Here is a 15,338-nt window from a genome sequence, read left to right on the forward strand (position 1 = left end):
GGCATTTAGCCTAAAATTAAAAAGCTTTCTCCTGTGACGTCAGAACATAAGGTTGCTCAAGTGTTGTGCGATAAGTGAGACCTGTAAAGGCCGGATTAATTGACACAGATTCAATGAAAAACAGGGTTTCCTAACAAAAAATTATCACAGACTACAAAATATATATAACAAAAATGTGTTTTAAACACTTGTAAAAAAAACATGTTTAAAACACATTGTTTTAAACGTTTAAAACATTTGTAAAAAAACAAAGCCGTGTGTTTTAAACGTTTAAAACAAAGTGTTTTAAACACTTTTGTTTTAAACATGCCAACCCTGGTGTTGATGAAAGATGCATTCAAACATCATGTGTTCTATGGATCTAATTGCCTCTCCAGTATTCTGTGTTTCTACTGTTCCTCGCGAACCGGCTGAAGTCAAATTCGTGTCCATATTCACGAACCTTTTTTTCTACTAAATTTTATTTCGAGAATGTGAGTAGAATACGTGTAATATTTACAAATAGTACCAGCAATGTACGTATTCTACAACTCTTTCATTTACACAATATTTAGTTTCTAATTTGGATAAGTAGCTTCATCCGGCCGACCAATCTGCTTCAGCGATGCCAACCCTAGCATAATGGTGCTAAACCTAGCATAATTTAACCGTCTTTGGCACCTAGCACCCTGTGTTTGGCATAACAGCCAAATCTAGCATAATCTGCAACCGTCGATAGATATTGAACTCAAAGGAAAGTGCTCTGAAGAAGTAAAAATAAAAGTAACTTCACATCTCTATTTCAGGAGTGGACATGTTTCCAACAAAAGAGAGTAAACCGGCCCAGGGATCCCATCCCCCACCAACGCATTTCATCTCTTCCGCATCTTCCTACCATAAAATCGAAGACGAGGGTTGGGGCGGCCCACCCTCAAAAGTTTGTCCATTCATAGCACCGACACAAGGGGTCAGCCATTTCCAGTGCCTGTATTTTCGTGAGGAATGTTTAGTAGAAAATTTCATGGACAAATAAAGCTCATGTGGCACACTCCTTTGTCGGCAAATTTTGACCATCTTTGTCTTCAGCTTGTGTTTGGTTCGGTTCAGTCGACTCGACATCTTACCATTTCGGAAGCCGTCTACCGCGGCGAAAAAAGCGTTGTTCCTGTGCATGATTTTAATTCTTCGTGTGTGCGTCTTTCAGTGTATTTTTGAGCGTGGTGTCTTTGAGTGTATCTATGAGTGTTTTTTTTCTGCTTTTTAATTATTTTTACTTAAAATATATTTGGAACAATTTCGAAAAATGAGTACTAATAACAAAAGAAGTAACTTTGAAACTGCCGAAAAGAATAAAAGAAGACCGTGGGGATTTAAACCAGAAATGGGAGTCGTATGCTCAGAAATATAGAAAGGAGTGGGAAAGAGGCCGTTTTTATTTTTTAGTTTGGTGAGTACCTTTTTTCCTTTCCTTTCCCTTTTTTTATTTGGAAAAATGTTACTTTACATAGAAATGCATTGTATGAGCATTTGAAAGTTGTAAAGAACTAGCACAAAAGTGTGTGTCTCTAGCAAGGTGTTGTCGGAGGTGGAAATGGGTTAATACGTCCTTCCATATAACGCAAAAAATGCAGTAGTATATGAAAGATATTTGTGAGTTATACACCGACCCCCACCCCTGCAGTACTTGTCCCTCTCCCCATTTGCTAGAAAAAATATGTGAAGTATTTTTACAAATTTACTAAGCCACATGCCCTAGTTCGACCCTTGGTAAGGTATGGACATGTATTCATGATTTTTTCATCCCATAGTCCATAGACCATTTCATCAGTTCTTCATTCACCCTCATTGTTGTACTTACTCCCAGAGACCCTAAGGCAAAAATGTGACTTAAAATAAATAGATCTTAGGGTGGGATAAAATATAACATTTGAAAATAGTAATAAAATATATTGTTAATAATAATAATAATAATAATAATAATAATAATAATACTGTCCTAGCACAATTGGGTTGCATTCTAGCATAATTTCACAGTTCGAACAGCACTTTTCGTAGCTGAGGGGTTGGCAACGCTGATCTGCTTAATTCTTGTCATTAGAATATTATTTTGGGGATGCGGTAAGTGTTGCCTATTGTAGTTAATGAAATCGTAATTTAACATTGTATGAAATCACTGCGTAATACGTATCAAAGCTTTTTTTCAAATAGTGATAAAGAAGTATCGCCAAACGCGAACCAAATTCCGTTCATTTCATACATCAGTACAGGCTTGGGTAATCCTGCACAATTGGGTTGTATTAATACGCATGCGCGAGATCCATGCATTTCACGAGACGGAAGATGTACAACGTTGCCAGATCTCTTTGCAGCGTCTTCGCTTCCATTAGGGGTGTGTAGGGGGCAGCACGCACATTAATGAGCAATTGCACATTCCAATATCTACCGGTATCGTGGGTATTTCTTGTTGGCCGAGTCTGCTGCCACGCACGTGTCAGCAGTAAGAATAAGCATCAAATTTGCTGCTGCCACGTAATTCGTCTGCTAAGAGGATGTTACAAATCTTAAGAACATATTAAGACGAGAGAAATGCAAGTTTATGATTAGTGGGAATGAATTTACAGGTAATTTAGAACCTTTTTCTTTAGAAAGCATTTAGCGATATTATTTTAATGCTAATAGATCTTAACCTAACTACGAGAGCATTTAGGTTTATTATTAGAAGAATGCTGAGGGAGCTAATCTTAAAACATTTTTGTGAAAGTAATCGCTACAACTTTACAGTATGTGTTACAGACGTAATTGCATACATAGCATGATGAAATCACGATAAAACAAAGAACGAGTCTACTGCCACGCGCATCTTTTTTGAGGTTCCAGCACAAAAAGAACGTGGCAGCAGACACTGCCTTTGCAGATTTTTGCGAGGTGGAAGATCTCCATCGTTGCCAGTTCTCTTCTTTTTGGCATCTTCGCTGTCATTAGGGGTGTGAGGGGAAGATTTTTTTGGGTCGGGACGGGAATTTTTTAAATCCCGATATTCCCTGCATTCGGGATGTGAAAAATTAGCCATTTCCGGACTAAGTCGGGAAATTTTCCGGAAAGGAAGGGATAGAAATTTCCCGAACAATTTCCGATAATTTTCACACACTTCATTTTAAAACGACCATTTGGCATTTCTCGACTGCTTATAATAACGAAAAGTCGGGAAATATTTTCCCGAATTCGGGATCGGAACGGGAAATTTTTTCCCCCATATCCGGGTCCCAACTTTTCGGGATCCCGCACACAGCATTTACATCATTTGAGGGATGTGCGGGATTCCGAAAAGTCGGGACTGGGATCGCGAAAAAAAAATTCCTGTCCCGATCCAGACTTTTCGGGATCCCGAGCAGTCGAGAAATACCGAATGGTCATTTTAAATAGTCGTTCTTTGTGTACAAGAAATGAGAAAACAATCAACTAAGGTGAAAATGATGTGTACATTTCGAGATTTTCAGATATTCGGGAAATTTCAAACATTTCCCGTCCCCATCCCGTCCCGACCCAGAAAATTTGGTCCCGCACACCCCTAATTATTATATAAAGATTTTTTCTTTTACCTGGAATCTTAAAATTTATTGTCTTCCAATTTTCAAATTATACATCTGCATTTAAACAGCATTACATTATTATATACACATTGAACAAATGTCACCTGGAATCGTAAAATATATTGTCTTCCAATTTTCAGTTTCACGTTGCTTAATGTTTCTACGAATGCAGAAAGAGGAGAAAATAAGCTTGCATAAATAGAATTTTTGAATAAATATGTATTTATTTTAATTACTAAAAGAGATATAACAACTTTCTTATACTCGGATTTGGAGCTATTGTTCATGTAAGGAAATGTTTATTATATTTATTTTGTGATTACACGACAACATGTTACAGGTGGACCATTAGTTCCTCTAAGTAATATACGGAATTTTCCTTGCACTTGAATAGCCTACGTTATGAAATGTAAAATTTGTTTGCATTTTCCCGAATGGAAAGAAATATTGAAACAACAGTGGCGCTTGTCCTCTTGGATGTAAATTTTGCACAAAACAAATAATATTCGAAGTAAAATATGTGTCATTTATATATCGGGAGGAGAGAAAGCTTTACCAAGTAAAATGCAACGTGCTCGGCTCATAAAGCTTCGACATGTTCACAGACTCACGTAGTGTGCTGAAAAAAAAGATAATCAAAACAATATGTTCATAAATTTATGTAAATATTGTGTACATAGACGGTCATAGTTTCATGTATTATTTTTTTCTCTTCTCTCTTGTTATTTATTCACAGTGTATTATGTTCAACATAATTGGGAAATGTATCCTGTGCTGAACAAATAAATAAATAATAATAATAATAATATATACACTACAACAAAAGTTACATGATCTGTTCCATTCTGCGGATAACATTGAATTGCAATAACACTTGGCTGGATGCAGTAAAGCGAAATGGTAATATTTTTATACTCCCTCTTCATCCCAACGCAAGTTTTACAAAGATATCAACAAGAAAATGTACGCGGGTCTATTTTCGGTTTGTATCAACACTCGATTGTTCTCAAGTTACTTTTCTCTGATCGTACAATTAAACAATGTTACAATATGCTATTGCAGTCATTTAAGGCAAATTTAAAGAAAAAAATACATGGTATTTTAAACAGTAAATAACAATGACACACGATATATGGAAACAAAGAAGAATGGAAGAAATATTTATCATTGTTCACCTCGTTGTGCATGCTTCTTCTTTATTATTATGGAAACAGGATTTTACGTATTGATTCTCCCGTCTTGCCGCATACGTTCACTTGCAACACATTTTACAAGCAAATATTCGTTAGTAGAGCCATGTTACAACAGCTGAACTACGGTCAATGTCTGCTGATCGGAGAAAAATCGCGGATCAACTTTGATCGCAGGGACTGAATCTCAGTTCAACTTTTATACAACACAAAATCAGAGTTCAGCGTGACTGCAAATCAATTTTACTGGCTAATCGAGTATCAACTGTTTTATACAATCGGGCGTTACACTCAAGGTAACTTAATATATAAGGTAGCGCCATCCGAAAATTGCCGATCATGCACGAGCGCGTGACGTCATGTGGGAGGATCGGTTATGCTCGGTGCCCCTTCGGTTATGTTCGTTCGAGGCTTGGCCGAAGCAAACGGCCGCTATCATTTCTATGCGAGTTTCAGAGAGGGAAAGTGTTTCATTACTTTGAGGGGTAAATATTAATTATCATACTTCGGGACGGTATTGAGGTATTCCTTTAATGATTAGTAACATAATTAAAACATGCTACTTTTAAAAGAGGGAAAATTGCACATGGAAACGTATTGTAAAAATTCATGTTTCCTGATCGATATATTACAAAGAAGGTTGTCCGTGTTCTCATTAGAATTTCAGATTTCATCATTTCATAAATCGTATTATGATTTTAATAAGAAACGTTGCATGCTAAAGAAGAATTGCATAGTGAAATAGTTACAAAGAAAGAATTGATTGACAGATTTGGTTTATTTTTGCTTTTCTGTCTTGTTTTAAATGTGAAAGGAAAACCCATAAGAGGTAGTCCCCCCCTTCGATCTCTTTCTTTGTTTCCACAAGCAGGCCTCCTTGGCGTAGTAGTTAGCACATCGCACTTCAACGCCAGAGGTTTGAGTTCGAATCCTGACTTGGGCATGGATGTTTGTGAGTGTTCATTCATCATTTCATCACTCATCCCTATCTTCGCAAATTAGCCAAAAGTGGCACAAGAAGCGAAGTAAAATGAAGCAAATCAATCAATCAATATTTGTTTTCACATATACTATCACATTTACTAAATTCTCAATTTTCTCATTAAGGAAAAATCAATGTCTTACCCGATTGGATTCGAATCCGGGACCCCTGGCGTCGAAGCGCGATGTGCTAACCACTACGCCAAGGATATCGACAGAGGCCTCCGAGACTCTACGGGCCTCACCGAACGTCACAGGAGTACTATCGGATTATAAATTATGGATATTAGAGTTTGGATAATAAATAAATAAATTATATAATCTATAAATAAAAAAACACCCGTTCTTTATTTATAGAATCTCAAAGAGAGCGATAGTTTGCTAAACTAAAAAATAATCCTATTTTGTTCTCACGATGATAAAAATAGAAGGCATAATCAAAAATAAATTGGTAACTATAGATTGACACAGAATTGAATAAGCTTAATTTTGATGTAACTCTTTTTTATGTTGTTCTACTGATTAACTTTTAATTGGAGTCCAAACTTGAATATCCGTAATTTTTAATCCGATAGTACTCTGGTATAATCTATTTACAACATTTAACACAACGCAGTAAAAAGCCTAATATATAGTTTTCTGACTGAATAATTCCTTCTTATTCATTCAGAACGTTGCAATCATTTCCAGGAACATTTCAAATTTTACATAACATCAGAAAGTATTGAAATTATACTGATATACTTAAAATCCAATCTTTACCATTCTCCATAATGTAACTTTATTTTTGACATTATCAAGTGAAAGAAGCAATATACGAGCTAGATAAAATTTTACTCTGCATTTGAAACTTACTCTAAATTCGAAAGAATTCCCAACCTTGTTCATATATTTATTTACTGTACAATAATTTACGTACGGATCAAAGTTCCACATGCAAACATTTTTTGGGAAGTTTTATGTGGAGGAAGAATGATGAAATAGTTTGTAAGATAGTAGTTCCAGACTTTGAAAACGCAATTCCAGTTTGTAATTTGCAGATATTTTTAATTTCTCTGGTTCAAATTTGGCTGCAAGTTATCGTTGTCATAGTTCTAAAAAGTATTTTTTCGTATTAAGAACTTTACATACAAACGCGTGCAGAAGACGAGCCAAAGTGTACAAGTACTAATTTAACTAACTTAACCTACTCTAAATACTTGATGAGTGCTAAAAAATAAGGAACATCAAACTTAAATGTCTTAACCTATTAAATTCAAGCCTATAGAAATAGATTTCTGCTCACACGGTAAATGAAACGCTTTGAGAATATCTATGAAAATATCTTAGTTTAATTAAACAATAAAGGAGAAAAGTTACATGAACTCACAATGATTGACCGTGCAACTGTACGAATCATTATTCGTTAAAGGACTTTGTCCGCAGATTTTCCATTTCCATTTCCATGTCTGAGTTGTATAACCGGAAAATATACTCCAAGGCTGATATGCGACACACATTTGTACATTAACGAAGTAACTTGCATTACACTAATCTTAGATCTTGCTCTTTTTGACAGAAATGTACTACAAAGAAATAATGTAACATCCATTGGTTTATATTGAGTACAAGAGTACAAAATTATTCACAATATATTTGTGAAATACCAAAATTGAACAAAGTTGCAAAAATTTCAATGATGGGTGTAATATTCACTCATGCAATATTTACCATCGTGCATACAACGCTATGTAACTCGAATTGAAGATGTACTAAGTGAATTTCATTTCGAGAAATGCCCATTTCCGACAACGTTTTTCACAATAATGTGAACATACAAATCACAATCAACATCGGTCTGTGTTAAATGAAATTGTTAATAATTATAAATCCGACTTACATAAAATGTACATAACAAATCAATTAGGCTCACTACGTACTTCGCACTAGTTGAACACATTTTCAAGATATTGATGACTTTTCTTGTGGTACTGTCGGTTAGGTTACGTTGTAGATTTTGAACTTCTTTATTCAGTTATAGCAGGTTGATAGAGGTTGTTTGTAATATTTAATTTATTTCCTTCATTATGCAGATGTGTGTTCCTCCTTTGTAAACGATTGAATATGTTTTCCAACAACGAACCATTGCTTGCAATTTGTGCATATACCTTTGTCTATATATTTTTCTCTTTTCTGGCAGCACAGTCTTTAGCTTGTTTAGGGCACGTCTCCTTATTGCATATCTTTCGTAGCGTACATCTCTGTAAACCTTATCAACACGTCCTACAAGCGAATCATATTGTGAAGATAAGTGTTTAGGAGAACTACACCATTTCCTCGATTATTTGGTACTAAAGTAATTGGGTGTAATTTTAGCGATGGCACTGCAGTTGGCTTCAGCACGTTCTTTGGTGGAAAATACAGAAATTCTGATTTTCGATCTCGCACATAGTCTTCTTCACAATAATTGGCACTGCACACTTGCATTTTTTTTACATTTCGTCTACAAGCATGAATCCACTGTTTACTTATGCAATTATCGACTGGAAATCTATGATATTTTATGTCAGTTCCTTTAGTTTTCTGGTTATAGTTTTCATAGCGTGCTACAGCACAATTAGACATGATTGCAGTCTACAAGTACAAAAATACAATAAAAATAAATTGAACGCTACATAATCAACAACCTGCTTGTTCCGATTTTTGCGACGTGTTAGTAGCTAAATGTACCCCACACCAAACTTACTGCACATAGCAACGAGCACCGTCAAACCATTACCTTCTCTCAAGATGGTCTTGGTCAAACCCGATCCTCCCAGATGACGTAATGCATACGTACTTCACATAGCAACGAGCACCCCCTGCGTTACACTGGGTACTGATTACTAACACATATTAAAAATTCACTGAAAATGGTAGTGTGGGGGAACTGGTTTCTCCAGATGAATTCATGCAAGTATGAGGGAAACAGGGCTTCAGATGTACCAAACTGGCGTCTAATTTTCCTTTTTGCTCTCATCCACATGTTCTCAACATTTTGTGTATGGACCTGTGCATCATTGGGGTCTACAAAGTTTTCTTGGTGGACCACAACCTGATGTTCGTAGACGCCGCCTCCAATTTCGTTTATACGGTTGTAGGCTCTCCAGGCATCTGACACAATGATAGTGCCAGGTAGTATAAACCTGAAAGAGGTATAAAATGTTTTTAACACTAGAACGGCGAAGGATTTGATAGCCCGTAGAACAGCGGAAAGGGACCATTTTGACCCCTCATAAGGAATGCATTTAAAATTATAATTATTTTACAATGGGAACATATTTTTATTTTGTATTATTTTCTGCGCTTTAGGTATTATAATCACAGTGTTTAGGTGGGTTTATGATATATTTTGATATCAAATAAAAATGATAATCGTCAACAACTGAATACTCCAGAATACGCAACATTTCACTACGGGAAACTGCTACTTGATGCCAATGTCCATGAAGACTTTCTCCTACCCCCCTTGAAGAGGTCTGTTCTTAACAGCCTCTTTTTCGCGAGAGGCTTGGATTGTAAATTTGTGACGTCATCGCGGACGCAAGCTTTCCCTCTGCCTTGAAAAACTCATTTGAAAACAACGATGAGTTGTCAATATTTTCCAATAGTTACAACTAATTTTTGACTCATTATATCGTTTACTCACTATAAGGAATTGTATTATTGTATTATTATTACTATTGTCTTTTGTATTTCTAGTTACACTTTTTTTGTATGCAACTAATTCCTATGTATTTTTTCTTAATTTTTTTGTATGTTATTTTTTTATTACGTTTAGCTTACTGCTCCATAAGTTTATATCATCTCATATGTATTATCATATTGACAAGGGTTAGGTGGCAGAGCAGCCCTTGGCTGAACCTCGCCCGCTGAATAAAGAAAATTTATTATTATTATTATTATTATTATTACTTTATTTCTGGGGCATGGCATAGATAGAAATATATTTCGGGAAGAGTTCTTGGACGCTGCTCAATTATATCACATGTAATAATACTCGCAAAATTGTCTTGATATTACAATATCTGCCAATAATACTATAAGACCAAAAGCGTTAAATGGTCGACTTTCGATCTCACCACCGAAGTTCCCGTGTCTTGGCCTGGACATGCTTGTTCTTCACCAATTTCATCCAATTATCACTCATCGTTGCGATTAACCAAAAGTGGTAGAAATAATTATGGATTAGCTATGTGAATAGAGGCCGGGAGGGCGTCTGACTGCTACGAGACAGAGTTCGATCCCTTATGTGTGTGATCTAAGGTCGGAAATTTTCCGGCTTTGTCCCTGCATGAAGCGACTTTGGGGTTCATCCAGCCTCAAATAATTGGGTTCTTGGGGACAACCCTTGGGGTGGGCTAAGTCAGCGGGAGCGTGATGGGATCGAATATGTGTGGTTAAGGGCACGGTGTAATGTGGAATGGGAACTTTACCTTACCTATATGAACAGTAAAGAGATGGTGAAAGAATACGTAACAAAACACATTCATTATCTACCTTCATTATTTTTATCAGAGATATGTGTTCTACTTAGAAAATTAATGTAAATAAATAAATAATGAAATGAGAAATTTATAAATTAACAAAAAGATTGATTGATTTGTTGTTTGAAGTCCAATTTGTGCACACATAGACTAATCGGGACTGGACCTACAGTTTAAAGTGGGATCCGAACCACTATGTGCCTACACCGGGTATCGAATTCGAGACCACATGATAACAAGGCGACGACGAGATAAACGAAAAGGTTGTTAGTTCCAGGTGATAAAAATATAACGTATTATTGTTATCATCATGCACTTATTTCCACAGACAATGTCCATACAAAACTAATTCATTCAATAGCCGGAACGCCAACCACAAATGAATGGACATGTGAACTACTTTGATTTTATTTGATTTAGTTAATTTTACTTAACTTTTCTGCCACTTTTGGCTAATTACGAAGATGGGATTAGTGATGATGATATGATTAAATTGATGAATCGACTCTCACAAACACCCATTCAGGGATTCGAACCTGGGAGGGGGCCCCTGGCGTCGTAGCGCGATGTGCTAACCACCACTCCGTCACGGTGGCCGGCTCATGGGAACTAATAATAATAATAATAATAATAATAATAATAATAATAGTAATAATAATAATAAAATCGTATTAAAAATGTAATGTTATTTATAATATTATTATTAATATTATCATCATTAGCGATTTTTTCTATTTTTATTATTATTATTTATGTTCATCATAAAAGCTACTCTAAATATTGTGGTATGATCACAAAGGATCGTGCGGGGTGTAATTAGTGACCCTTTCTCAATACACCTAAATGTCAACATGCTATAAACGCAACCTACGTAACGCCGATATTTCAGTATGCATAAATTAAACTTTATAGGGGTCAAATTGACCCCTCCCGCTGTTCTAGGGGTATAACGTGAAATTTCACTGAAATAAATTGTACTTTCTAGATACAAGAGCAAAAAATTACGAAAAGTCACAAAATTTCAAGAAAATTATCAGAAAAACGAGAGAGTTATTAAAGGAGAAAAGTGACTCCTCCCGTCGTAGTGTTAAATATTTGAAAATAATGAATAAAATAAAACTCAATTATGAATTTTACCCTTTTCTGTAATCATGTACAGTGGCTCTCAAAAGTTTTAGGAAAACGACATTGTATAATAGACAACCCAACTTTCACAAGGTGTTGGTGGGTTGCCTGTAGAGCTGTAGAGCTAGGCTCAATTTCAGGGTTGCCACATGCACAATAGATATTTATGAAAAAACGTGAAAGGAATAAAACCAAGTATTATTGTATAAAACTATAAAATATATCAGCATTATATCGCAAATGACAAAAGTATTTCCGAAAGAAAGATTTTCTAGTACTGCTGGAAACTGCAGTCTCTTTGCTCCTTCCACGCAATCCCGATCTTCTCACGTGTTCATTGGTGGGGCCGTCTCGCGTCAGTACTTGCGCAGTCACTTGTTTTCAATTGCCTGCTACATAGATAACCGAGACGTAGTGTAATTCGCATACATGTATCAAATAAAGAAACTTATCTTGTACTGAAAATTCCATATAGAGTTTTAAATGTTTGCTACAGGAACACTTGACTGGAAACAGGATGACACAATTCCCTTGCCAAAAATCTAGTGGTTTGAAATTCATATGAAGACATGAAAATGGCGATTTAATAAATTGCAAGTTTAAACGAAGTATTTCGTAGATATTCACGTAGGCCTAACCTCGCGTAGCGCCGTTATAAAATTATAAATAAAATATCCACAGGCACATTAATACTATTACAAAGAAAGAAATTCACAGTTAACTTTCAAATACAATAAAGTAATTCTAGAAGTACAGAGTTATTTGAAAATTTTGATCTCTTATGTTCTTCTCTCCTTCTTCTCACCCCTGTTTCTATCTCATATCGTCTCCCCTCCTCTTCTCGTCTTTTTTCTCCATCCCACTCTTCTCCACTCCCCTATGCTCTCATTACTTCCCTCCTCTAATTTTCCTCTTCTCCTTTCGCTTCCTGTCTCCTCTATTTCCATTCGTGTAGACTCATCGATTCTCGTTATTTCAGAAAGTATTTTGTCACTTGCAATATAATACTGATATTTTAAATATTTTTATGCACATAATACTTGGTTTTATTCCTTTTGCGTATTTCATACATATCTTTTCTTCATGTGGCAACCCTGAAATTAAGCCTAACTCTACACGCAACCCACCAACGCCTTTGTAAGTTGGGTTGCCTATTATAAAATGTCGTTGTCCTAAAACTTTTGAGAGCCACTGTACAATAGGGCCGTAAGAATGCACATGCGCAAGATACACGCGTGTTGCGAGGCGGAAGTTAGGTTAGGTTACATTAGGTCATGAGCCCTGCAAACGTATTTAGATAATAGACTCTAAAAAAGAGAACTGTCAACGTTGTAGGTCTTCCGCCTCGCGAAACGCGTGTATCTCGCACATGCGCATTCTTACGCCCCTATTGTACAATATTACTGGAATTTTGTAATAAAAAAATTGTGTCCTAAGCAAAAATATATGCTCCAATTAGATGCACATGCATAAGGAAAACACACCATGTAGGTTATTAGAAACTTCAGACAAAGGCATTATTTCAAAAGTTGAACCTTACTCACCTTTCAATTATGTTGGATAAGGTTTCTGCTGTCCTGTCCGGAACCTCAACCATAAAACATTTTCCGGTACCTCTTTCAACACCTCCGAAGACCCAGTGCCCCTCTCGCCATTGACCTCTATGGTACTTTCTGTGAAAGAACTTGCTTTCGTCGATCTCCACCACTTTTGACTCACCATCTTCATTCAGCCCACCAATCACTGTGGGATTGTCTGTCAAATATTGTTCGCAAATATCTCGGCAAAAAGAACACCAGTCCACAATAGTGTGTTCGGAATGAACTCCAAGCCGAGCCTCATACGCAATGTCACGCTGGGGGTAGTCTCTGGACCATCCGTACATTATTTTAATGATCTGCTTTAGTGTCAGGTTACTTCGACTAAAAAAAGAGTCATTCCTGATACTAGCAGCACTGCGACACTGCTTACACATCCAGCGATAACCATCAGCTCGCTCAGCTCGCTGAATAAATGACATCTGTATTTGGCAGTTCTGGCACAAATACGAATTGTGCAACAGACGTCTTTTTGTCAGCCAGATGATGGTTTCCAAAGATGTTCGGAAAGCCAGATCATCCCAGGTAACCATTTCGTTCCTGATCACGTCATTCCCCAATATCTCTAAAGGATTTACTATGGAAGTCGGTGCAGGAACGGCTCTTCTGCCAGCCATTTTAATACACACAAACTGAACTGAATGAAACTTATAAAATTTACTTAATTTACACTAAATATCGCGCCGAACGTACACTGCTCGAAATGTGAAGTAACGAACCGAAACGGCAACAACAATCAATGACTAGCAAACTAGCAAACTAGAAAGAACCGCTTAGTCCAGAACGTGAAACAGAACGTCGACGTGCGATTTCCAGCCCTGCAAACTTAAGAGTATAGAAGGAATAGAGAGAGCCTAAGCATGTTTTCTGCTCGAGGGGAAGGGGGTGAGGTAAATTTCGTCATCTTGGGATGTGTCACAGTTACACAGCTGAAGCATTGGTGGAAGTAGGGATTTGGACGGTATTGCGAATCTTGCACGCGCAACCTGAGCCCGAAACAATTATGTTAAGAGTCGGGGTTCGCTCCATTCCATGACTTGTCGGTTTTTCCACGTCGCAACAAAGGGTTCAGCTCGTATCAGTGGCGCAGGAACGTTTTTCATTTGGGGGGTACAAAATTCAGCCTCCCCTACTCCCCTATATATATATATATATATATATATATATATATATATATATATATATATATATATATATATATTACTTCACAGGTTTCCATTCCTGTATAATGTTAAGGCATGGGGAATATTCCATTTTAGAACAGCACGCACGAAATTCCTGTTATTTAATGCTAAATTTGAACAAATAATTTTTATTTCTTTGTTTTTCTTAGAATTTATGATAATTTAAGATCAGATAATAATTCCGAAACATATAAAGCTCTGAACCTTGTTCTGGGCTCATTTTGAATTTAATGGAACGGAAAATCAGGAGTTCGAAATGTGAAAATAAAGATACGTCTATTCATTTTAATGCAGGTTGCGATTTAAAGGGTGTGAGGAAGATTCCTGCCCCCACCCCTATCTTGAGCCATTCCAATCAGGAATAATCATCTCCCACTTACTGGATATAGAAACCATATTATTGAATATATCATACTTATAAAGTTCCACTTCAGTTCAGATCATTTTAATGTCCCGTGTCTACATATAAAAATATCATTAAAAAATTCATGGCAAAGCATTTATTTGTAATATAATTAGCTGTACCTAATGAGGCTGTTCAAGCACTGAAAGTACTATTATTACACATACAAAACCGAAATCCTTCAGATCTCAGAGCAAGCAAGGAAAACCATTCGCTCGAAAGTTTATTTCATTTCAATCTTTGGTGGACAATATGAAGAGCCAGCCAAGGTTTCTTTTCACATGTAGTGGTATTAAATGTAGAATGTACGTACATGCGTATGTTTTAGGGTGACATGCCAATTCTTCGTCCTCCGTGGCGGAGTGGTTAGCAGTGCGCGCTACAATGACAGAGGTTCCGGGTTTGAATCCCGGCCTGGACATGGGTGTTATTTGTGAGTGTCTCATCATCAATTTCATCATAATCATCACTCATCCTCATCTTCGTAATTAGCCAAAAGTAGCAGAAATGCGAAGTAAAATAAACCAAATCAATCAATCAAATATTCCCATCTCACTCAAAGACCTTGTGAATCGAATCCAAAATCAACTGAATGTGAAAGCGGGTTCAATGCAATAAACCTAACTTAACTGATTAGAGAAATCATTTAGAAGTTTCAAATCTACTTTTCCTTTCAATAAATAGACCCCCAGTGCATTGTTTTCATGCAGAAAAATTTGCAAGAAGTTGGATCAAGTCTAAGCATCACAGTGCCTTTGACAGTCCAACTGTCAAACCATAGAA

At 36.4% G+C, this 15,338-nt stretch overlaps 1 protein-coding gene across 1 annotated transcript; it reads right to left on the bottom strand.

The window, feature by feature from the left end:
• Window positions 1-8,585: 8,585 nt before the first annotated feature.
• On the bottom strand, window positions 8,586-13,585 carry LOC145987065 (uncharacterized). Its single transcript, XM_083121524.1, has 2 exons — window positions 12,915-13,585; window positions 8,586-8,904 (listed from the first exon to the last, which is right to left on the bottom strand). Exons 1-2 carry the CDS (start codon window positions 13,583-13,585, stop codon window positions 8,586-8,588), a joined length of 990 nt encoding a protein of 329 aa, XP_082977650.1.
• Window positions 13,586-15,338: the final 1,753 nt, after the last annotated feature.

The sequence above is a fragment of the Lepisma saccharinum genome, chromosome 1 (assembly GCF_977018435.1).
Source record: "Lepisma saccharinum chromosome 1, izLepSacc3.1, whole genome shotgun sequence".
NCBI lineage: Eukaryota > Metazoa > Arthropoda > Insecta > Zygentoma > Lepismatidae > Lepisma > Lepisma saccharinum.